A 22,495-nucleotide genomic window follows, 5' to 3' on the forward strand; every position below is an offset into this window, starting at 1 on the left:
AACACACACACACACACACACACATCTCTGTTACACCCCGCCAAATGTCTTTCTGAATAACTAATGTGATATATGCTGCATTGTTAACGTATAATATTAAAATGGGCAAACCAATCTTTTTAGTCTTTCAGAAACACTTTTTGCATTGTAGGGACATGTGCGATGTGGGGACTTGTACAAAGCGGGGACTCGTGTAAAACGCGGACCCGTGCGACGTGGAGACTTGTGCAATGTGAGGACAATGTGTGTGGGGGACCTTTGGTATGTGTGTATCCTGTGGGTTGTGGGATACCCGTGGCTCAGCCACCGTCTTCTGAGGGCGGGTTAAGACTTTGCAGTGAGGGTGGCGAGAGAGAGGATCTAAAAATACAGAAGCACAGCGACGGCTCCGACTAAACAGAGGGACAAGCTTACGATTATTACTGGCTCACTGCATCCAACAAACTGAAAGAAAGCATGGAAATAAGGAAAGAGGTGCTATATTGTTGGTTGTGGGGTGGTGGTGCTTGAGAAAAAAAGAGAAAGAAAGATTCAGGGTGACAAACATACAGGGAAAACAGGGAATTGATGGCAGATAAAGGGGCGAGTGGGATACAGGGTGAATGACAGAGAGAATGATAAATATGACCCGTTTGAAATGACCTAATAACATAGACACAAGAGACTGTCTCCAGGTGTGTTTGTGTGTGTGTGTGTGTTTGTTTGTGTGTGTGTGTGTTTGACTGCTTGTCATAATTCTCAGAGATAGAAGAGGAAGCTCACACAACTCCTAGAAGAAAGATTAGGCTACAATTTTGCACTGTTGACAGCAAGACACTAAACTAGCGCAAACACAAGGTAGACAGAAAAGTGAAAACTGCTCTGATTGAGACTGAACTATATCTATGTATTGTTATCTATATACATACAGTGGGGCAAAAAAGTATTTAGTCAGCCACCAATTGTGCAAGTTCTCCCACCTAAAAAGACGAGAGAGGCCTGTAATTTTCATCATAGGTAAACCTCAGCTATGAGAGACAAAGTGAAAAAAAAATCCAGAAAATCACATTGTCTGATTTTTTAAGAATTTATTTGCAAATTATGGTGGAAAATAAGTATTTGGTCACCTACAAACCCGCAAGATTTCTGGCTGTCACAGACCTGTAACTTCTTCTTTAAGAGGCTCCTCTGTCCTCCACTCGTTACCTGTATTAATGGCACCTGTTTGAACTCCTTATCAGTATAAAAGACACCTGTCCACAACCTCAAACAGTCACACTCCAAACTCCACTATGGCCAAGACCAAAGAGCTGTCAAAGGACACCAGAAACACAATTGTAGACCTGCACCAGGCTGGGAAGTCTAAATCTGCAATAGGTAAGCAGCTTGGTGTGAAGAAATCAACTGTGGGAACAATTATTAGGAAATGGAATACATACAAGACCACTGATAATCTCCCTCGATCTGGGGCTCCACGCAAGATCTCACCCTGTGGGGTCAAAATGATCACAAGAACGGTGAACAAAAATCCCAGAACCACACGGGGGGACCTAGTGAATGACCTCTAGAGAGCTGGGACCAAAGTAACAAAGGCTACCATCACTAACACACTACGCCGCCAGGGACTAAAATCCTGCAGTGCCAGACGTGTCCCCCTGCTAAAGCCAGTGTATGTCCGGGCCCGTTTGAAGTTTGCTAGAGAGCATTTGGATGATCCAGAACAGGATTGGGAGAATGTCATATGGTCAGATGAAACCAAAATAGAACTTTTTGGTAAATACTCAACTCGTGTTTGGAGGAGAAAGAATGCGTGAAAGAGAAAGAGTCCGTGTTGCCCAGCGAAGGCCCAAAAACATCACTGCTCTAGAGGAGATCTGCATGGAGGAATGGGCCAAAATACCAGCAGCAGTGTGTGAAAACCTTGTAAAGACTTACAGAAAACGTTTGACCTCTGTCATTGCCAACAAAGGGCATGTAACAAAGTATTGAGATGACCTTTTGTTATTGACCAAATACTTATTTTCCACCATAATTTGCAAATAAATTCTTTAAAAATCAGACAATGTGATTTTCTAGATTTTTTTTTCTTCATTTTGTCTCTCATAGCTGAGGTATACCTATGATGAAAATTACAGGCCTCTCTCATCTTTTTAAGTGGGAGAACTTGCACAATTGGTGGCTGACTAAATGCTTTTTTGACCCACTGTACATATATATTTTAATATGTATAGATTAGCCCAGTTGAGTTGCAGTGTTTGCAATTGTAACAAGGTAGCAGGTTGCCACTGAAAAAACAAGGACCTGTATATTGGGCCGTATGAAGGCCTTACGAGGGCAACGTCGCCCATCAATCCGGTGACTTGTCGCAGAAATGCGAGCATAGGAGTTTCCTGTGTGACACACACACACACGTAAAGATGAACTCATATCGAGACACCTACTTTTTGTTATGTGGAGCACATAAAGATATAGCTTGGATTTTGCTAACCACTTTTGCCATGTTGCTGTATCAGAGCTTGCTACATGTCTTTGGGGGGTAGCTTCAGCATACTGAAGCTTAATTTAATTTAGGGGAACTGGTAGCTTAGCTCACTACACTTTCCACGTAGCTTGCCCAACACTGGTTAGTAGCCTATGAGGTTTAAAGTTTGTGTATATTGAGTGCAGTTGACTCTGTGTTCAAATCAAGCCCTTTCCCTTAAAAGCTATACTAAATAAAAATATTACACACAAAACAAATAAACATACACATAAACAAACTCCAAAATCACTAGACGACTTGTTTGATATGCAACATCAAAGTGGAGCAGCGTGATCTGTTGGGGAAACAAGCTTAGCGGGGCAACTAAATACTAAGCATAAATACAAGCTGATGAGACTGCTACGCCTTAGAGAGATAGAAAGGAGGGAGGGCGAGAGAGGAGAGAGAGAGAGAGAGAGATAGAGATAGATGGAGAGAGAGCATGGGAGAGATGAAGAAGCAGCTTTAGAAGTGAAATCCTTGACTGCATTAGAAATCAGCTTAGGAACCAAATCCAACTAAAGTGTGTTCTGGTGAAAAGGTCCCAGAAACTTTGAGCCGGTGACCTCGTCCTTCTGTCTGTATGCCTTTCTGTCTATCTGCCTGTCCTCCGGTCCATTGTTCTGTCTGTCTGTCTTTTTGTCGTTCTGCATGACCTGTCATTTTGCCTGTCTGTCTGTCTGTTGACTGTCTATCTGCTGACTTCAGAAGCACATGACATGACATGGGGAACACAGAGCTGGTCTCATTCTGTACAGACAGAACAAGAGAAAGACTGACAGCAAAATAGACTAGAGTGGAAGGAAGAGACCAATTGAGCTAGGGGGAGAAAGGACAGATTAGGGGAGGAAGGGAACAACGAGATAGCAGGAGGAAGGACAGAGAAGGGGAGGTAGAAAATAGTGGCTTACTCGCTAGTCTTCCGTCTAACACTACCCAACAGGCCGAGATCAAGGTTAAAGTGTAATTCCGGCAAAAATTTTACCCAGGGTCTTTTTCGAAATTAAAACAGATAAAATAAGCCCTCCAGACAATTTCTTTCGTTGACCATCCAGTATAGAGCTTGCCCAGAGCAACGCTAACAGCCCAAATGGCTTACATTGCATTGGCTAGGGGCAGTGTGAACGATTCCAAATCTGCATTTTAATATTGCTCAAAATAACACCAATTCTCTGCAGTAGCATGACTAGGGACCCTAGGCATAAAACAAAGCATCAACAATTTAGCTAGCGTACCGGGATTAAAAAAGACTGTTTTACAAGTCTGTCCCTTACTGGTAGGTCCATTTTTACAGGAAGTCCATAAAAGTCGATTACCGAATGCACCAGAGTTCCATTCAAGGAGGAACATTTTGGAATGTATCATTCCATGGAAATGCATGTTAAACTCCAATAATTGTTCTTACACAACTTGTTTATTCCATTTATTCCGAGCTCTCGACAGCATAACAATCCAGCATCGCCACAACAGCTGGAACTAACCACTGCACGCTCCCGCGTAAATGGCTACCGTAATTAATATAATAGAGGCGCCAACAAATTTAACTTGAAACTTACATATGCAACTCCTTTCATTTGCGTGTCAACACTCGCTAGATATTGTCACAAACAGCCAAGTAACAAGAGAGGTAAAAAATGTGGTGCCTCACTATATTATTTACGGTAGACATTTACGTGGGAGCGCCACGTTGTTTCCAGCCATTGTGGCGATGCTGGATTGTTATGCTGTCGAGAGCTTGGAATAAATTAAATACACAATCAACCACTCGTGCAACACGGTCATCTCTCAGTGGGTTGAATGTGCAATAAAACACGGCCAGTGTCACACTCATAAGGCACCAAGGAAGTCTCTTGCATTTACTTATTTGTACGTATACATCTACAAAAAGAACCCAGCATTGATTTTTAAGTTTTCCTGAGTATGATCCCTTTGTGAGTCTGTCAACTGCTCTCTCTCATCCTGTTTCTATTGCGATGCACTTCTTTCCCCTTTCTTTCAGTTCAGTTTAGCCCCTCCCCCAACTTTTCCCCACGTTGATCTTTTTTTAATTTCAAGCGGCTGTACCTTCTTCTCCAACTTAATCGTAAACTCTGTCCTTAATTCCTCACGATGCTCAGTCTCTCTGCGGCAATCTCGGATTCGTTCCATTCGTTTTTCTTCACCCTATGTCAATATTTTGCTCTCGCTCCATCTGTCTCCATCACTCCTTCTGAGGCCTAATTGGTTTTGTAGCCATCAACGAAGGAAGACTAAATACTTTGAGGATAAAACAACCCCACCAGCAAAGAACCGAGAATCATATATAAATAGGTGAAAATCCCTCATGCCACTTCCGTGTATGTACACATCAACGCTTGCATTAGATACAGACAAACAAGTACACACACATAGAAATGGATCCATGTGTACAGTTTGAATGAGCGTACAAAACAGCGATCGGCCACACTTGGACACAGATCTGGCCAGGAAAAATGAACGCATGTTTAATTTTGGACCATTTTTCTTTTTCGCTGCTTTGTTCGGTTAAAACAATGAGGGCTCTTCAGGACGTTCCATGCCATTGGTTTTCAGAGCCAGGCCTGACTAATCGATGCTTGATGATCCCTAGGCTCTGGCATACCTCTCTGGTTGAATCGCTTCCCTGTCTCTCCAGGGGTTGTGGGCAGGGTAGGGGTAGCTGGTGCAAATGAGTTTGTCTTCAGGGTACGAGTGAGTGAACCTCATCAGACAACGGTCCTGTCAGGTGACCCATTCAGGAAGTGTCTCGCTTGATGAATTAACAAAATTGCGAGGGGGTGAAATGGTCCCACACAAAGCACTGAAGTGTGAAAGACAGTAATAGTCCAGTGTGACGCAGGGGAAGGCTTTTATGTGGGACATCTCAGTCACAATAAAATGTCAAGGCTTGAACTGACTCAGTCGGTCGCCAAAATGGAAAAATATAAGAGTTGGACCCATTGAAATAGTTAGTTACTCAATTACCACAGCAACCATGAGGCTTTGAGAACTACGCCACCACAAGCACATACAAAGTCATCAGCCCCCTGATCTCTGTATCGTATGATGATTAAACATGATGTCTTCAGCCCTAATCCGCTGTGTCCTATGTTTTTTATGCATGCGTGCCAGGGACGGCTGGTGGTTTTGAAAGCGCACGCTTGGTTGCCATTGTCCTGCTTGCACTGTTAGTGGCGTATGGTGGCATAAGTATGTGAGACTCAAGTTGTTTCAGGGTGTTTTGGTGTACTACAAAATAGCAGGGAGGGATAATTATGTTAATAAAATTGATACAAATCCAAATCAGTGGCAGCATTGTACTTTGAAAGCTGGCCTACTCTTGATTTGTAAAACTAAATAAAAAAATCTTGGCCTAGCATTGGACCTATTTTTGCCCTCAATGAACAATATCAAACAATATCAAACCTTTCAACAAAATCAAACAGAACGGTCAGAGTAACAAACAATTAAAAGAACAAGAACATTATTTCAAAAATATTTACATTGGCTGTAAGCCTAACATTGTTTGAGGCAAATGTTGATGTTAATGGATGTTTCAGAATGTTGGTCATGGTGTTAAGCCAATTAAGATTGAGGGACTTCATTTATAGATCAAGTCAATCCTCCTTCAGAAGGAGGATTGACTTGCCCAATTCAAGTAAATCCTCCTGTTTTTGTTGCAAAGATATCTGTGACCTGGTCGTACCAAAATATTTGAAAGTGATTTCAGAATAACGGCTTGTGTAGCTCCATGTAGTTTTCGTTCAGAGTTTCGTGCGGATGTAAAGCTACCCAAGTCCTCCGAGATCACGTCACAACAATGGCTGCCCATTTCATTGATAGACTAAAGTGAACTTGCAGCAAGCACTAGAGGCGAACTTAACACCCATTCTAAAATTTGTATTACGATACATTATAGCTTACAATTATAAACATTACCTGATAAACTCTTGCTCATGATCCACCATCGCAAGCAGTTCTAATAACTAATTCATCCTATTCAGCAAAGAAGCGCAAAGAAGTCCCTGCGGGCATCCATACTTGTAGTTATTATGAAGTCTAGCCTCCAAAACGATCTGTTTTCCGGTTTTATGTCATACCCTACGAGTACTCTTATTTCGGAAGAAGGAAAGGTTTACGTATAGTCACGTAAGAGCTTCCGAACCACCGAGCTGTTTTGAAGGCGGCATCAGGCCCAATTGAGAATGTCTAGTGTGAGCACAGGGCAGTTAGCGAGGGGGGAGGGGGGGGAATCGTACTTAAGTACGGTACAGGGCAACTTTGCCGAGTGTAGTATTGGCTTACAGGTGCAAACCGAAGAAGAGCCATAGGAAACAAGGTGGAGGCAGTGGAAAAAGCCTCCAGATTGGCTCTGGTTGAAGAGGGGAGAGCAGTGGGGGCAGTAGAATGCCGCTTGGACACAGGCCGGGGTCTGATCAGCCTCGGTCGGGTCGCCTGGAGGAGGGTGTCTGTTGTAAGACCCGTAACACCCAGTGACTCCAGGAAACACTGATGATGTGTCCAAGCGGCATTCTACTGCCCCCACTGCTCTCCCCTCTTCAACCAGAGCCAATCTGGAGGCATCAGTAGATGTATTATTAACCGCTTCCGTTGGGCAGATTACTATTGTTTTGATCTCTTAAAGTAAGCATTAAGTAAGTTACTTCCTATTCGTTACTGGCCTGCAGATACATTATATTGACTATGAAAGTAACTCTTTATTATAGTATATATATATATATATATATAGATTCCTAACATATAAAAGCGGTGTCACTCAAACTATCTAAAGGCTGAGTTAACTCAATGGCAAAAGAAGTGCGTGTAAAAATAGCTATCTATTTGGCAAACAAAAGGTGACAGAGACAATTCTGCCACCTTCTGTTGACCAAATTAATTCTTTAGCATATATACAATTTACTTAACAAAGACAAAGTTGCCCTTATATATCTTTATATACCGGCCTATCCATACCTACATTCAGAAATCAAGCATTAAAAATGATCATGCATGCAATCAATGCTCTGATTCAAATAGGGGTTCTGCCCACTCATGTTATTCTATCCCATTCTATTCTAAAACAACATTATTCCAAATTTGGCTGAAACTCGTAATTTTTTCTTGAATGTTAAATCGGATTGTAATGCACACAATAGGACATAGCATAACCACACACAAGTTAATTGTGGGTTTTTAGGCATTAAACATTCAGTAAATCCGTTGATATTCTTAGTCTGTAAGCAAATAAGTAGACCAATTGACTTTAAGATTGAGGCCTTAAAAAACTCATTCACCTATACTGTTTCAATGTCTTGGTTTATGCCCATTAATCTGCCATTGCTGCCATTTAACTTAACATCGAGCTGTAAAAACATTTTTCCTGCTTTTCGTTCCCAAGGTTTGGACTTATTGAGGGTCTCCATTGTCAGACATTTCTCAAAAATAATTGGCCTTACGGATGATGCAACTCTCTTTCTCTATGCCTCTGCAAAAACCCATGCTGATAGAGAGAGGTAAGTGTTCTAGAGCAGTGTTCTCAAATGGTGGGTTACGACCCAAAAGACGGTCCTGATCTTGTTCTTAATGGGTCACGGAGTGTGGTCAAATACTTTTTTCATTATTGCTAGAGTACTGTGATTTGAATGCAGGGATTAAAATGTTTGTTTATTTATGTTTAGAAAAGGTCATGATGACATTGTGCATGTGTGTTCACTTTAATTTATTTCTCCCATTTTTGAGAAATAAATTGCTTGATTTGAATTGTATAAAAGTGGGTCGCGACTTAATGAAAATGGGCGAATATGGGTCCCAAGGCCAGCCCAGTTGAGAACCACCGCTTTAGATTTATTTTTTATCTCTAATCACATTAATTATCTACCATTAGTTAGCATCTTTTCCCTAACCAACAAGTATATAGCCATCTACCACCCTAATCCATCCCCTGAAATGTATTGTATTTGTGGTTATGAAACAGCCTTCAGCCTAGCCAATGAACCTACAGGCCTCCCGGGCGTAGCCTTCAAACACAGGAAAACGTAGCACACCCAGCACTCGCTAGCTAGCGCTGCATAGCCCTGTCAGATCGGATTCAGTTCATGCAGATAAGACGTGAGGCGGGCCCCGCTTCTCCTGGTTATACCCACGGCATCTACACACACACACACACACACACACACAGTCCCGGTGCAAGCCCACTAGTTTGGGTAAAGAAATATAATAAATAATTAATTTACGAATTTAAAAACTATATATTTTTATCTAGTTGATATGTGAAATATAAAATATATTAATATTATAAATTAGAAAGATTTACCAGTAATGGAAGGGAATCATATTTCTTTGTGTGCAAATATAGGGACCTTTCTAATCATTCACTTCTCTTTTCAGACCCCGACTGGGGGAATGTAATTAGTGAGGCGTTCATGTTGGTTCCAAATGATGCCGTCAGATGCTTGGCAAGATTAAGACTGAGCCAGGATGGTCGCTGGCAGTTAGTCAGGTTGGCATGACCACCCACCCCCCTGCCCTTTGACTTCTCACTCTAGTTCATATGATCTTCTTAACCAGCTCTCTCTCTCTTGTGATCAAAATCCTACTCCATCTTCATTCTGCCTGTGCTTGTTAATCCTAATCCTCTGTCTCTGTCTCTCTTTCTCTAACTCTCACTCTCTGTCTCCCTGTCTCTCAGTTTGAGCACCATTATCATTGGCCCTACTTTTCAGGGAAGTGACATTTATTAATACCAACCATTGCATGTTCAAATTATAAGACTGAGCAATCTGCGGGAAAAGTAGTAGTTAACATTTGCTAACATTTACTACTTAAATGTTTTCACCATTGCTGGTTTATCCAAAATAGAATAGATTGTTTTGTTGCATTGTTGTGGTTGCAACACTAAATATACAATGAGTCAAAAGTATCCATTAGTCTGAGGTGAGTTTAGAGTCCTGAAAACAACAGAAAGTCAGTCAGACAAACAAAATCTTGTCAGACACTTGTCCATCACACCTGGAAAAACAGAGAAAGTGATGGTTCTGGTAAGCTGTTAGCTTATGAAGTAGACTTGTCTGCGCAATTATCTAACATTTTCAATAGAATCTGTGGAATCACCCCAAAAGTCTGAACAGAGCAGAACTACAACAACCAGAATGGAGGAGAACATTTGTTCAATGATTGGAACAGCAGGCCTGTGTCTTGCACTCTGATATATAAAGCATGTATTTTGTTCATACACTGTACTCTCACTGAAAACATTGAGATGATGGTTGGTTGTCATCGCCAAATCAAGGACTTTAGCACAGAGTCTGTAAGCACTAATGAGAGGAGATCGCGACAGACCAAATAATATGGACCAAATAATAAGTTACAAAGGATTTTGACAGGCTAAATGTGGTACTATGGCAATGGCTAACATGTAATTTGGAAGCTGCCGCATAATTAAAGTCATAGCAGATTTCGGATGGCTTCGAGGGATAACATTCTTTCTGCTTGAAATTATACGTTGCAGGGGAGTTTTTATGACATTACCATGTTAGAGTTTCACATTTCCTTCAATGCAATTTAAATCAAATCTACTTCTGTAGTAAAGGTAATATATTGGAGAATCTCATCCTGATGAATCTACATATCCCAAATTCTCCCTTTATTATTAGACTGTGGACTGCAGAGTGAATCTATGGATTATTATGTGCAGATGACATCAAACTACATTCTGTATTTTTTATTTTTTGTGCATATATTTGATTTAATAGTTGCATATTCACATCATAGTGCAGGGTCAAATAAGAACAAAAAACTGTGGAGTATTATAGCCTCATACTGAAATATAAAAATCAATGTGAGTAATCCTTGCAGACATCGACACACACAGACACACACACACACACAAACACACAGAAGCACCAGTGTGTGTTTTTCATGTGAGATAATGAATAATTATTCTGCTTTATCTTCAAGAAGTTAAGTCAGTGATTCACCATCAAACCAACATAACAAACTTTAGCTCTACTAAAATGTAAGTCCAACCTTTGGATGGAGCTGCTTAAAAGCTGCAAGCCCAAAAGATAGCCTTGGATGTGTAATGAAAGTGTAATTGAATCGAAAGTGATTGATGACAAGCAACGATGAGTCATCAATCATTTTCAAAGTAAAAGCGCTCCAACATCAAGCATTCTCTGGCCCCAGGCTCATAATGACTCTTTATAGGAAGGTTATGATAATGTGCGTTTAGAAGGATACGGTAATACGTTGAGTGGTTTCATGTTGAATGCCACTGCAGGCCAGGACAACGGCAATTATCGGCCTTCATCGGTTATTCACAATCATCGGTTAGTACATGAACTAGCACAAGCATGCATGTATATGCACGTAATTGCCCACCTATGCACACATGGCACATTGGGATGTACACAAAAATGCATAGACACATATGCACATGTGGAACACACAGACAGACACACACACACACCTACACACACACACACACACACACACACACACACACACACTCTCTCTCTGAAACAAATACGCACACACACACATTTTCTTTCTCCAATACAATCCTACTGAGACAAGGTCTCTGCTGCACGAAAAACTTCCCAGCAATCAAAGCACGCACACACACACACACACACACACACACACACACACACACACACACACACACACACACACACACACACACACACACACACACACACACACACAGCAGGATTACTTCTGATCCAGGCCCAGTTGGCTACTGTTTATCTGTGTGTCCATGATGGTGAAACAACCAGCCGACAGAAATGCATCATCCAGGTGGAACAGTTTTTGTGTGCGTGTCTGAATGTGAATCTTATTTTTCTTTCGTTTTTTTCACACTGAGCTTGCTGCCATTGTAGCTCCCAGTAGACCCAATTCTCTGGGCCCTGCTAGACTTCCTTTTTAATTAAAACATCAGCCTCTTCATGTTAATTAAAGGTCCCATGGCATGCTACTTTATGGAATCTTTAATATAGATATTAGTGGACCCCTATCACAGTCTTTGAAGACATTCCCGGAATCAGCCGTGGTGCAGAATTACAGCCACTACCAGCCAGTCGCACATTGAACTTTGCCCAAATGCGCCGTTTCGGTGTCTGTAGCTTTAATGAAAATGAGGAGGAGAGGCGGGTCAAGGAGGAGGGTGGGGGTGTGGCCCTGAGCAGCTTGAGGCAGCGGTACCATGCGCTGTGTTTACAGTGGATGTATCGCAATGGAGAGAAGCACTCCGTGTTCTGTAAATATTCTAGAACACTCCGGGTGCTCCGGCGGGAGTCCTGGAGCTCTATATTTAAATAATATCATATTATACATAGATATGTATATCATATAATATATATTATCGCAGCCAAAAGCTGTGTGAGCCTCCAAACGATATTATGAATCTTAAACGACTGCGTCGGGTTCTCCGTCGTCTCTGGTTCTTCCACTTCCACATCAATCTGTAGTTGACTGATCCCCGACATGGAGGAGAAAGGGATTGTTGCCCACCATTGTTGACCGCCATTGTCTCCCGCCGGAGCCTCGCTGCCCGCTGCCGAGGCTCCACCGCCTCGGCAGCGGGCAGCGGGGCTCCAGCGGTGTCGCTGGATTCATGTACTTCAGGGAGTCAAAGCCAAAGTTCATTTCCCCCAATTCCTTCTCAACCATGGCTGAGATAACCCCCACTACGAGTCTCGTTGTGGAAATACCAGAGACGTCAGAGAACCCGACGTGTTATGCGCCATAACACCAACAGCAGAACGGTTATCCAAATAACAAAGAAGTGTACAACACTTGCGTTACTGTGTGTAAAAAAAAATCCAAATCTGCGAGTCTTAGCTTTGTTTTTTCAAAGGCAGAGCAGGATAGCAAGTGCTCGTTTTACACTTAACGCCAATTTTAGCTACTGGGGGACCATAGGCAGGCTAGGCGAACTCATATTAAGTTTAGAAAACCTCAGAAAGTGAAATTTTTGTGCCATGGGACCTTTAAAAGGCAGCCTGACAACACACACAGACACACAATGTCACTTACTGAAGAAGATCAAGACCAAAGGAGGGGCTTGGGGGATGGAAACAGCACCGACCTCCAGGTAAATGAGATGAGAGCATGCCCACTAATATATATCTACAGCTCAAGGAGCCTTGAGCAAGATGCCCAAACCAAAAAAGTCAGTTAAATTACTAAAACAAACATGAAAGTTTTTCAGCTTGAATTAATTATAGAAAATTAAAAAAGATAAATTAAAATACATCATGTAGTAATCGGGAGAGTTGTACCGAGGCGTAGAGCTAGGTGTCAAAACAATGAATGGTCAAAATATCAGATGGTGGTTCCACTTACTTCATGGGCTTGAACAGGGCTTGTCCGTAGTTCTGAAAGGTCATTATCAACTTCAGCTGAGTGCCTCCCGACTTCATGGCTGACGAAAATTCATAAGACAAAAAAACACAGGAAAATGACAAACGTAAATTTAGGTCAGAGCACACAAAGCCCAATAGCCAAACACAAACACACACACACATGCACACGCACACACAAACAAACACACACACACACACACGCACACAAATCACAAACCCACACACTTGCACGCCAGCTCAAATCCTTTCTTTGGCAGTATGACCATTGTTTTACACAAACGGATGGTAGCGTGATCTAAAATGCGGACAAATTTGTCCACCATTTGGTGTAATCAAAGAGAAATGGGTCAGAAAAACCGCCTCTTGGCATACCTGTACTGCGAGAGGGTTGGAAACAGGGAGGGTCCTTTTGTTCGGATATAATAATAACAATAATGACAATATGATTTTGAGTTAACCTTCCGGTTGTACCAAATCATTCATCATGATTAAATAATGTTCACCGGAGATGTGAAAATGTCGCATCTGCTCAGAGCTTGTATAATCATCATGTTTGTTTGTCTGTTCGGGTCTCAATGTAGATCAAACTGACTAAGAACTTACAGGAACCACATCCATGTCACATGGCACAAGATGACCAATGCCCCCCCCCCCTCACTCTGTACTCTGTATTGAACTCTGTACTCTGTATTGAGCTCTGTACTCTGTATTGAGGGCCTCTGATTCTGCCGCCTGGTTCATCATATCTACAGGGCTCATGTGATTCCATCACTCATCTCTGTGGCGACAAGCCTAGCGGTCCAGCTTGCCTACCACTCAGACAATAGGGCCGGCGGTCCCTGTCTCAATGCCTAGTGTTCCTGTCATCAGGGACAGGCTTTCAGGGGATTTTCCCCTTTATTACAGCGCATTAACTTGGACAGATTACACAGCACTGCTTTGCTGCCTAACCCCAATATCAACATAAGCCTCCCTTGTAGCACACTTACTCACTTACTGACTGGCTCAAAAGATGACTGTTTGGCTGATTGAGTCTGACTGGCTTACTGTTTGACTGACTGACCGGCTGGATCAAACTAACTGACTGACTGACTTACTGTTTGGCTGACTGACTTACTTATTGACTGACAGACTGGAGGCTAGGCTGGCTGATTGGCTAGATTTTCTAGTCAACTGGCAAGCAGGCCGCTTGTCTGCCGGTTTTTGCTTGTCTCAAAGCTTCCATGTACATAGTTACACCGATCAAGATTCCATTTGATACACACACAGTCTGTTATGGGGGAGGTGCACTTATGTCAAAGAAAGCCTTTGTGTGTGTGTGCGCGCGTGTGTGTGTGTGTGAGTAACATGTGTGAGTAACATCTGTGTGTGTGTGTGTGTGTGTGTGTGTGTGTGTGTGTGTGAGTAACATGTGTGAGTAACATCTGTGTGTGTGTGTGTGTGTGTGAGTAACATGTGTGAGTAACATCTGTGTGTGTGTGTGTGTGTGTGTGTGTGTGTGTGTGTGTGTGTGTGTGTGTGTGTGTGTGTGTGTGTGTGTGTGTGTGTGAATGGGGGGGGGGGGTGCTCCTGAATGTAAGCTTTTGGTAAGCTTCTCAAAACTTCATGCAGAACACTCCATTTTGTTTCTAGACTTGTTTGATTGTCATCAATACAAAGAATATGGAACAAGATGACCAAAAAAGTATCAATACACAAAAAATGGCACAAGAAAAAGTACCTTAAACCTAGGAGTAGATAAAGCCACTTGTTTTGCACTTATGGACATTAGTGTTGTTACAATATCCTGCTACTTTCTGTCCATCAATGCATTTATGTATTTATCTATCTCTCCAATAATAGGCACAAATGGTTCGGGTTAGGAACAACAGATTAGTACGAGGCAATCAAAACCTCTCAGTTGGCTGGCATCATTATTTTGAATCAGCACTCCACAATTCAATCAAATTGTCTGTCTGTTTAACTGTCTACGATTTCACGCGGGGCAAAAGACTAACATACCTCGATAAATGAATAAATGAATGTAATGTTAAATATTTCAACTTCATTGGGTTTGAAAAAGCTCCAGGCTTTTTCTTCTTCATCTTCAGCGTCAGCACCCAGCTCTCCTTAAGGATGGACACTCCTCCCTGCTTACCCTCCTCCTATACCCCTCCCCTCACCTGTACTGCTTCGCTCTACCATACGTATGACTTATGATTCATAATTTATGAGTCTCAGCAAACACCAAGCATGAAAACTGAACAGACATACACCAGAGAAAAATAAACAGACTGACAGACAGATCTAGAGCAACACAAAAAGGCATGCAGACAGACAGACACAGAGGAAGAAAACAGATGGACATAAAACATAAAAAGACAGACAGATAGATATATGTATGGGTGGGGTATGGATGCATTGATGGATGGATAGATAGATAGGATAGATAGAGTTGCTCAGGAAGAATGATGCAGCATTGTTTAGGTAAGGCTCTTGTTTTGTTCTGCTGAATACATATTTTTATACTTGCATTAAAAGATAACATCTCAGAGCGTTTTCCAGAGTGTTCAAGGTCAATAATTAACGTGCAATGGACACTTACATTCCCACAACACTATACATCGACAGACAGACAGACAGACAGACAGACAGAAATTTGGATGGATAGATAGATAGCGAATAAGAAATAAATGGTGAGATTGTTGATGGCGGCAAAACAAATTACGATTTGTACCATACTTTGTACAACATCCATTCCCCCTTACGGATTCACCCTGGGTTTCAATTTGCCTGTGCAGATTGACAGCGCTTCAAAGGCCCTCCCTGCACAAAGACGGATGGCTGATTGATAGACGGCACATGGCTAGACAGGTCATGAGCAGCCTATCGACCACACCTGGGGACCGGCGGGGACACAGGCGTGAGGAGCCAGGGAGTGGTGATGGAGAGGATACTAGCTGGGAAAGGAAGGGCTAATGGATGGGACCTGCTAACCCTCCTTCAGATCGGGAACACGGCGACGAATTAGCGATGAGGCAGCAGTAAGCGGGCGGATGTGGTGACGGAGCATATACGAGGAACTCACATCAGCAGACACGCACACACAGACACACACACATGCACACTCATACCCACAGACACACTCCAATGCAAAAAAACTCACACAACTCTGGTTACAAATTAACTTACATTTCGCACAGAAGTAAATGCAACGCTAATGGGAAATACTGGATGTACAATTTGAACGAAAACACACAAGCACCTCTACATACACACACTATAATTTGTATGGAGTACAAAGTCCATGGTGATAACCTCAATTTGTTATCAAGGTCCTGATTTCTCTTACAATGGAACATGATACTTATGTTAAAGATGGTTAATTTGTGTGGAGACAAAGTCAGTACTCAGTAGATTTAAGAACATGGTAGATATGAGAACAAGGCACATTCATTTCATATTCCTTTGGATGTATATTCATACCTCCCAGACCCAATACCAAGAAAATCCTTCTGGTGACCAAAACAAAGGTAATTACACAGGGTTGTGAACATAAAAGTGAAGGTGTGCTACTCCAACAAAATTGAGGAAACAAAATCAAGACTTCCAGTCTAACAAGGCAAACAAGCCTGACAAGGTTGATTCAATTCCGAATGGTTAGCCATCCACCAACACACCGCTAAGGTATCATATGCAGGCCAATTCCTTTCATCTCATTGAAGATACACACAAGCACACACACTTATGCATGCATGCACTCATGCGCACACACACACACACACGTACACACACAATCCACAACATATGTTCTCATAAAAAGCAACATCATCACGCATGCACTCACGCGCACACACACACATACACACACACACACACACACACACACACACACACACACACACACACACACACACACACACACATAACATATGTTCTCATAAAAAACACCATCATCAGACAGTCTGACTGACTGACGGACTAGACAGCCTTATGTGATTGACTGGCTGACTTGACTCACCCACGCTGGTGATCTTGAGGCTGGCCAGGTCCCTGAGCAGGGCGTCCAGGGCGAGGCTGTGCCTGGGGAACAGCTGGTAGCGGTTGATCCCGATGTGAAAGCGCAGCCAGTTGGGGTAGGACTCGGCAGCCCCCTCCTCCGTTGGCCGGTACTCATCCTCCTCCGCCACACCCTCCTCGTTGCCGTCGTAGTGCCTGGCAGGGGGGCGGGGGTACAGGTGGTCGTGGTCAGTTCCAGGGTCGGTTACTGGGTGTGTCTCGTCATGTCGGTGGTACCTTCTGCTGTTTCAGTGGCTCGACTGATTCTGTCGGGGTCCATCAAGTCAGAACCATATATTCACTCGATAGGGATGTCGCACAAAATAGTCAGTTCATTGTCGAACAGCCTAATAGGAAATATTGTGACTGTAACATTAGGGAAATATACGGAAATCCAATTAGAATGTGCATTAAAAGGCAACAAGACGACACAATAAACTTCCTCAGGAAGCAGAAGAACAAAGTAACGAACGGATAAGGATAATTCATTCAATAAAATATGGATGTACCTCATTATACATGAACAGTCGACAACATTGACAAGAGACATTGACCTGAATTGACAGAGAGAAGGCCTAAGGGAATCTTATATCGCAGTAGCGGCTGATAACGAAAGGGATGAGATAAAGATGAATGACAGATATTAAGGGAGTGGACTGATTCCAGTGGGATAGATAGCGTTGGACTAAACTGAACGCCATTCATGTGATTGGTTATTAGGAAGGAGATGGAGTTTGCTCCTAAAAAAACCTTAAAAATAGAATTATCATTGTCATCATTAACCCACAAATACTACCACTTTCACTATCTTCTGATAATAATAATGCTCCAAGCGCCTATTATATAATAATTAATATTATTATAATAATGTTATAATAATAATAGTAATAAAAACAATAACAATAATAATAACAACAATGATTATTGATTTTTCGATTGTGTAGTGCAGGGAGTGATACAAAACAAATAGTGTCCGGGTGGTATCTGTAGTCTATATAAATACCGCACAATGGCGCTTGTGCATCTATCACATTTAACTTTAAGTGCTTATATTATGTGTGGTGGTGTGGCTTACCACCCTTGGTTCCCGGCGGCTCGGGGGTAGAACCGTATGTCCTTGTTGACGTTGAACAGGGTGTCATCATCCGTGAGTGGTGGAAGGTCAATCCGATACAAAGGGTGCTCGAACAGCGCAAGGAGACGAGACGACCCAACGGTCACAGGGACCACCGTCCGGCTCCCGCTGCCAATGAGAGACTTGCGGTCTCCTGCGGTGTCGCCTCGTATGTTCAAAGGTTTCTTCCGCTGAAGAGCATATTCCGCTCTCTCCGCGGCCACCGTCGCCTTCTCGAGGGAGCGTGAGGAGAGGTTGGAGTTGGGCTCGCTGCTGAAGTCTTGCAGGATCCTCAGCGTGTGCTTGTTAGGCCAGCCCGCCTCGGCCATCGACCGGGCGCGCTGCTTCGCCCAGTTCTGCGTGTCCTCGCTTGGGTTGCCGCTGTGTGGGCATTGGCAGCCGCCGTCAGCGCTCCCAGCTCCAACCGCACGCTTCTCCAGCTTGGGCAGCAGGTCTATCATGATGTGCATGGTGCACGCCACCAGAAACACCATCAGTATAAACACCCGGAATTTACGAAACAATATCATTTTGATCATTGTTTTGTGCTTTTTACACACAACAATGAATACGTATTGTTCCCTCTTCAAAAGAGCCTGTCCACACACAAGAACACAGAGACACACGCTTTACATCAACGACATCGATTTCTTAATACTGTTACGCGAGGCAAAAGGCAACGACGTTGCTCGATTTATTATTGTCTGTTATCCTTCCACACGTAATCCATGGTATGTCGGCCACTCCGTCCGCATAAAACACAACGAAACAGTTATATTCGCACGGAATCCTCATCTCTTGCGACGAGGTAGACTATAACATGACACATTGCGATCAGTGGTCCCTTCGCAGGCGACATGGAACGCTCTTCATTCAATGCGCTATTGAATATAAACCCAATAGCCATGGAGCATGCGGCGAATAATATCTAAAAAATGTGGTTATCCTTGAAAATCTGTTTAAAAAAAGACTGCCATAACTTGAGACACGTTGTGACGAATCATGGGCAAGATAAGAATCTCGATACAAAAAGCGCACAAATTTTAACCCACTGTGCTAACCACAGTCTTTTAAAGATTTGTTTAATCATATCCCCCCAAAAAGTATTCGACTTCGTAGTTTAATAACAAAGAAACACACAATATTCCTGGATGTCGTCCCTGTCCACCACCTTCATTCGGCCGAGGTACACGAAAAATCACAAGAGACTGATTGACAGGTGCAAGGATTCCCGGTATCAGTTGTCCCGCGATCGCCTTGCTTTCCCAAATACTTCACTTTCCCTCGAAGTGTTATTTCCAGGGGTGGGCGTGTTAAATATTTTGATCAAACCCCTCGTGAGCCCAGCCTTGTTCCGGCGTCATCCGACAGAGATTGGCTGCGTGTAGGCTACACAGAGCAGACAAGTCGCAGGAGTGATATGAGAAAAAGGCGAGCACCAGCGAGAAAGCAGCTTTGAAATGGTTCACCCCTAACACGCCTGCAACTTTCCGGTGCGCAGGCAGAGGGTGCTGTGACGAGGCGTGCTGGTGGGCAGCGCAGGTGCGATAGTAGGCAAGGTGTACTGCCCGGGATATTGCCAAAATTGAAGTGCTTAATCGACCCAGACCTTGATTCAATGTAAGCAATTACAATTTACTGGTCATTTAATCAACGCTGAAGCGACTACCTGACAGGAAAAATCTAAATCACCTGGCCCCTTCTTTGGCACCTCCGATGTAGGCCTATGTAAAAGTAAAATGTTTTTTGATTTATTGCATGTATTTGAGCTGTTGTTCACATTTGACTTGCCAAATGTAAACAATTACAACCATGATACCATTTAATTATTTGCTGATGTGTTGCAGTAAAAACAACACTATATAACTATATTTATGGGCCTTGTCAGAGGCCATTTAATCTCGGTTTGGTGATGAAGCATGTCAAACTTTCATTTACAGCAAACAAGGCCCAATCAATTACAACTGTCAAATCTGAAACATCCCGTCATTCATGATTAAGCAAATAATGGTTTTGATTGCTTTCAAGGCCAAGAACTGGCCTTTAACGGTTCAGCTAAATATACGAATATGCATCAAATATCTTTAGTCCATTTGTCAAGGAGACAACTTGCAATGTGGCGAATGGGGGGCACCATATAGATGAAATGTCTTCACTTATTTCATGACATGAATCCCATGTGCTTTTAGTGTGTTCGGTATATAATGCAACGATATAAGCCAAATGTATGTGCTGTTCATTTAATAAGTGTGTCCCCTCCATTTATGTATGGATCTGTTTATTGCTTGTTTGTGTTTGTGTGTGTGTATGTGTGTGTATGTTTGTGTGTGTGTGAGGTGTGTGTGTGTGTGTGTGTGTGTATCTGTGTGCATTATGTTCATCCTTGAGAATGTATGCATGTGTGTGTGTCTCGGTGTGTGCGCTTGTGTGTGTGTGTGTGTATACATCTGTTTGTATACATCTGTTTGAATGTATAGTGTAATGCACTTTGTGTTTGTGTATCTCTGTGTTTGCATGTGTATGTAAGGCTGAATAGGCTTTTTTAAAAGTTCCTTATGTTCTGCTTTATTCACTAAACAAGCAATAAATCATTCTTTAGTATGACCTACACAACATTGGAAGTAGTCAACGTATTAAATGCTCTTTCCTTTAGGCCAGGCCTATGTGTTGAGATTAATGGATGAATTGATATAACATCTTTATTTAACTATTGAATTGAAAAAGAAAAAGAAATACAAATCTTACTGAACTCAAGTCAGTAACATTATCAAATCACCAAAAATATATATTTTTTTTATCGCAGCCTTTTCGATTTGAACATCACTTTCTATTACATGTGATGTCGGTTTGAATTGGATTAATCGTTCAGCCCTAGTATGTGTTTACATGTGTGTTTGTGTGTGTATGCATGCTTTTGTGTGTGTGTGTGTGTGTGTGTGTGTGTGTGTGTGTGTGTGTGTGTGTGTGTGTGTGTGTGGGTGTGCGTGCGTGTGTGTGTGTGTAAGCATGCATGTGAGTATGTATGTGTGTGAGTCTGTGTTTCCAAGTGGGCCAAGATGCAGCTCCCATTGGCTGCGGGTCCCTTCTCCCAGAGGCTCTGACTTGACGTTCACACTGCCAGATTTGTGCATCTAAGTAAAACGGCGTCTCATTGCTAACAAGACTAACAGACCAATTCATCGCTCTCTAAATAACAAAGTTTGCATGGAAACACAAAATCAACCATACTTTAAAGTTTTAAAAAGCACAGTTGTCTTAACAAATGACGTTTGTCATAGTAACAGCAACAAGAGTTCAGATTCTGCCAAGATGGAACAATTCGTTTTACACTTCTTGTCTGCCTGCAATACAAATGAGGAGAGAGACAGGAGTTCTGAGAGCAATGAGGTCTGATTAGGCAATTTTCCTCACTGGCTGCCCGAATCTGAAAGGTTTAGGCATTTCTGTTCTTTTCTGGAAGCAAAACAAATGTTTTTCTGGCCTTTGACAATGTAGCCTGCTTCAGGGGAAAATAGCTTCTACAATTGAACGCAAATTGTATGGAAATTGTTGTGCCGCGGTAAAGAGTCCGATACCCTGAGTGTGCAATTATGCTATTGTGTCAAATCACAATCAATTTCAAGTAGGCAACAATGTAAGGTATTTCATATCCAATTTGTGTTTACATATATACCTTGGAGGATGATTGTTGCATTTGCATACAATTCATTACATTGTGTTTTCAATTTCATTTGACTTTTGATGAAAAGAAAACAGAGAGAGCTTCAGACAGCTTAAAGTCCTGGCAGCTATGCTATGCTTGTTCAGAGATTCAGCACATTCTAGCCGTAAACATAAGACTGATAGTTTATGCATTGACAACCTTAGTGGTCATTCCAATCAATCAGTTCTCGTTCAAACATTAAATATAAAAATCTTGTAGGCAGTAGAAAGTGAGGCATCACTTTTTGCCTTTGATTATTTACAATCAAAGACCTTGCTGCTCCGTCGCCTCGACGCAAGATTACAATTTTTCCAGAGGCGCATGTCAGAACTTTGCGGTGGACGAAAGTAGGGTCCACAAGGATGTAATGGGTCCGTAAACCCCCTTGGGTTGCGTCAACGTCCAACCATAACTGAGGCTTCACTTTGCATTCTGTTGGATAATAACTATCATTCGTTGTAAATAGCCTCTTTCTGTGCAATGCAATAAAGTTGAATCTAATCTAATCTAATCTTCATGATTTACAGAGAGAAAATAACTAAACCTGTACCAAAGGCAGATAACAAAAAAAGATAGGAATTAATAAACATGAAGCAGTATGAAGTGTATCCATGTGAAGAAGAGTAGATGTAAAAGGGTTTGAGAGAGAGATGGGATCAGAAAATCTCAGAAGCCAGAATCGTGGTCATGAAAATCAATCCACAGCAAAGGTTCTGGCCAAGCCCGGCCCGCTGGAACCCACAGAGGAGCATGTGTCTGGCAGAGTGTCTGGATGT

General features: G+C 42.3%; 1 protein-coding gene across 2 annotated transcripts in view; it reads right to left on the reverse strand.

Moving 5' to 3' along the window:
- fam20ca (FAM20C golgi associated secretory pathway kinase a) overlaps nucleotides 1-18,555 on the reverse strand; it is a gene marked incomplete at its 5' end in the record, with an annotated part of 36,838 nt that extends 18,283 nt beyond the window's left edge. The window contains 3 exons of one of the 2 annotated variants that reach the window (XM_079747175.1): nucleotides 12,845-12,923; nucleotides 16,865-17,058; nucleotides 17,978-18,555. In XM_079747175.1, coding sequence (XP_079603301.1) covers nucleotides 12,845-12,923; nucleotides 16,865-17,058; nucleotides 17,978-18,555 — 851 coding nt within the window. The remainder of the gene's footprint in view (nucleotides 1-12,844; nucleotides 12,924-16,864; nucleotides 17,059-17,977) is intronic. The other variant, XM_079747176.1, reaches the window with a different exon arrangement.
- Between the last annotated feature and the right edge of the window lie 3,940 nt (nucleotides 18,556-22,495).

Source organism: Pollachius pollachius (assembly GCF_949987615.1).
Source record: "Pollachius pollachius genome assembly, chromosome: 11".
NCBI classification, from domain to species: Eukaryota; Metazoa; Chordata; class Actinopteri; order Gadiformes; family Gadidae; genus Pollachius; species Pollachius pollachius.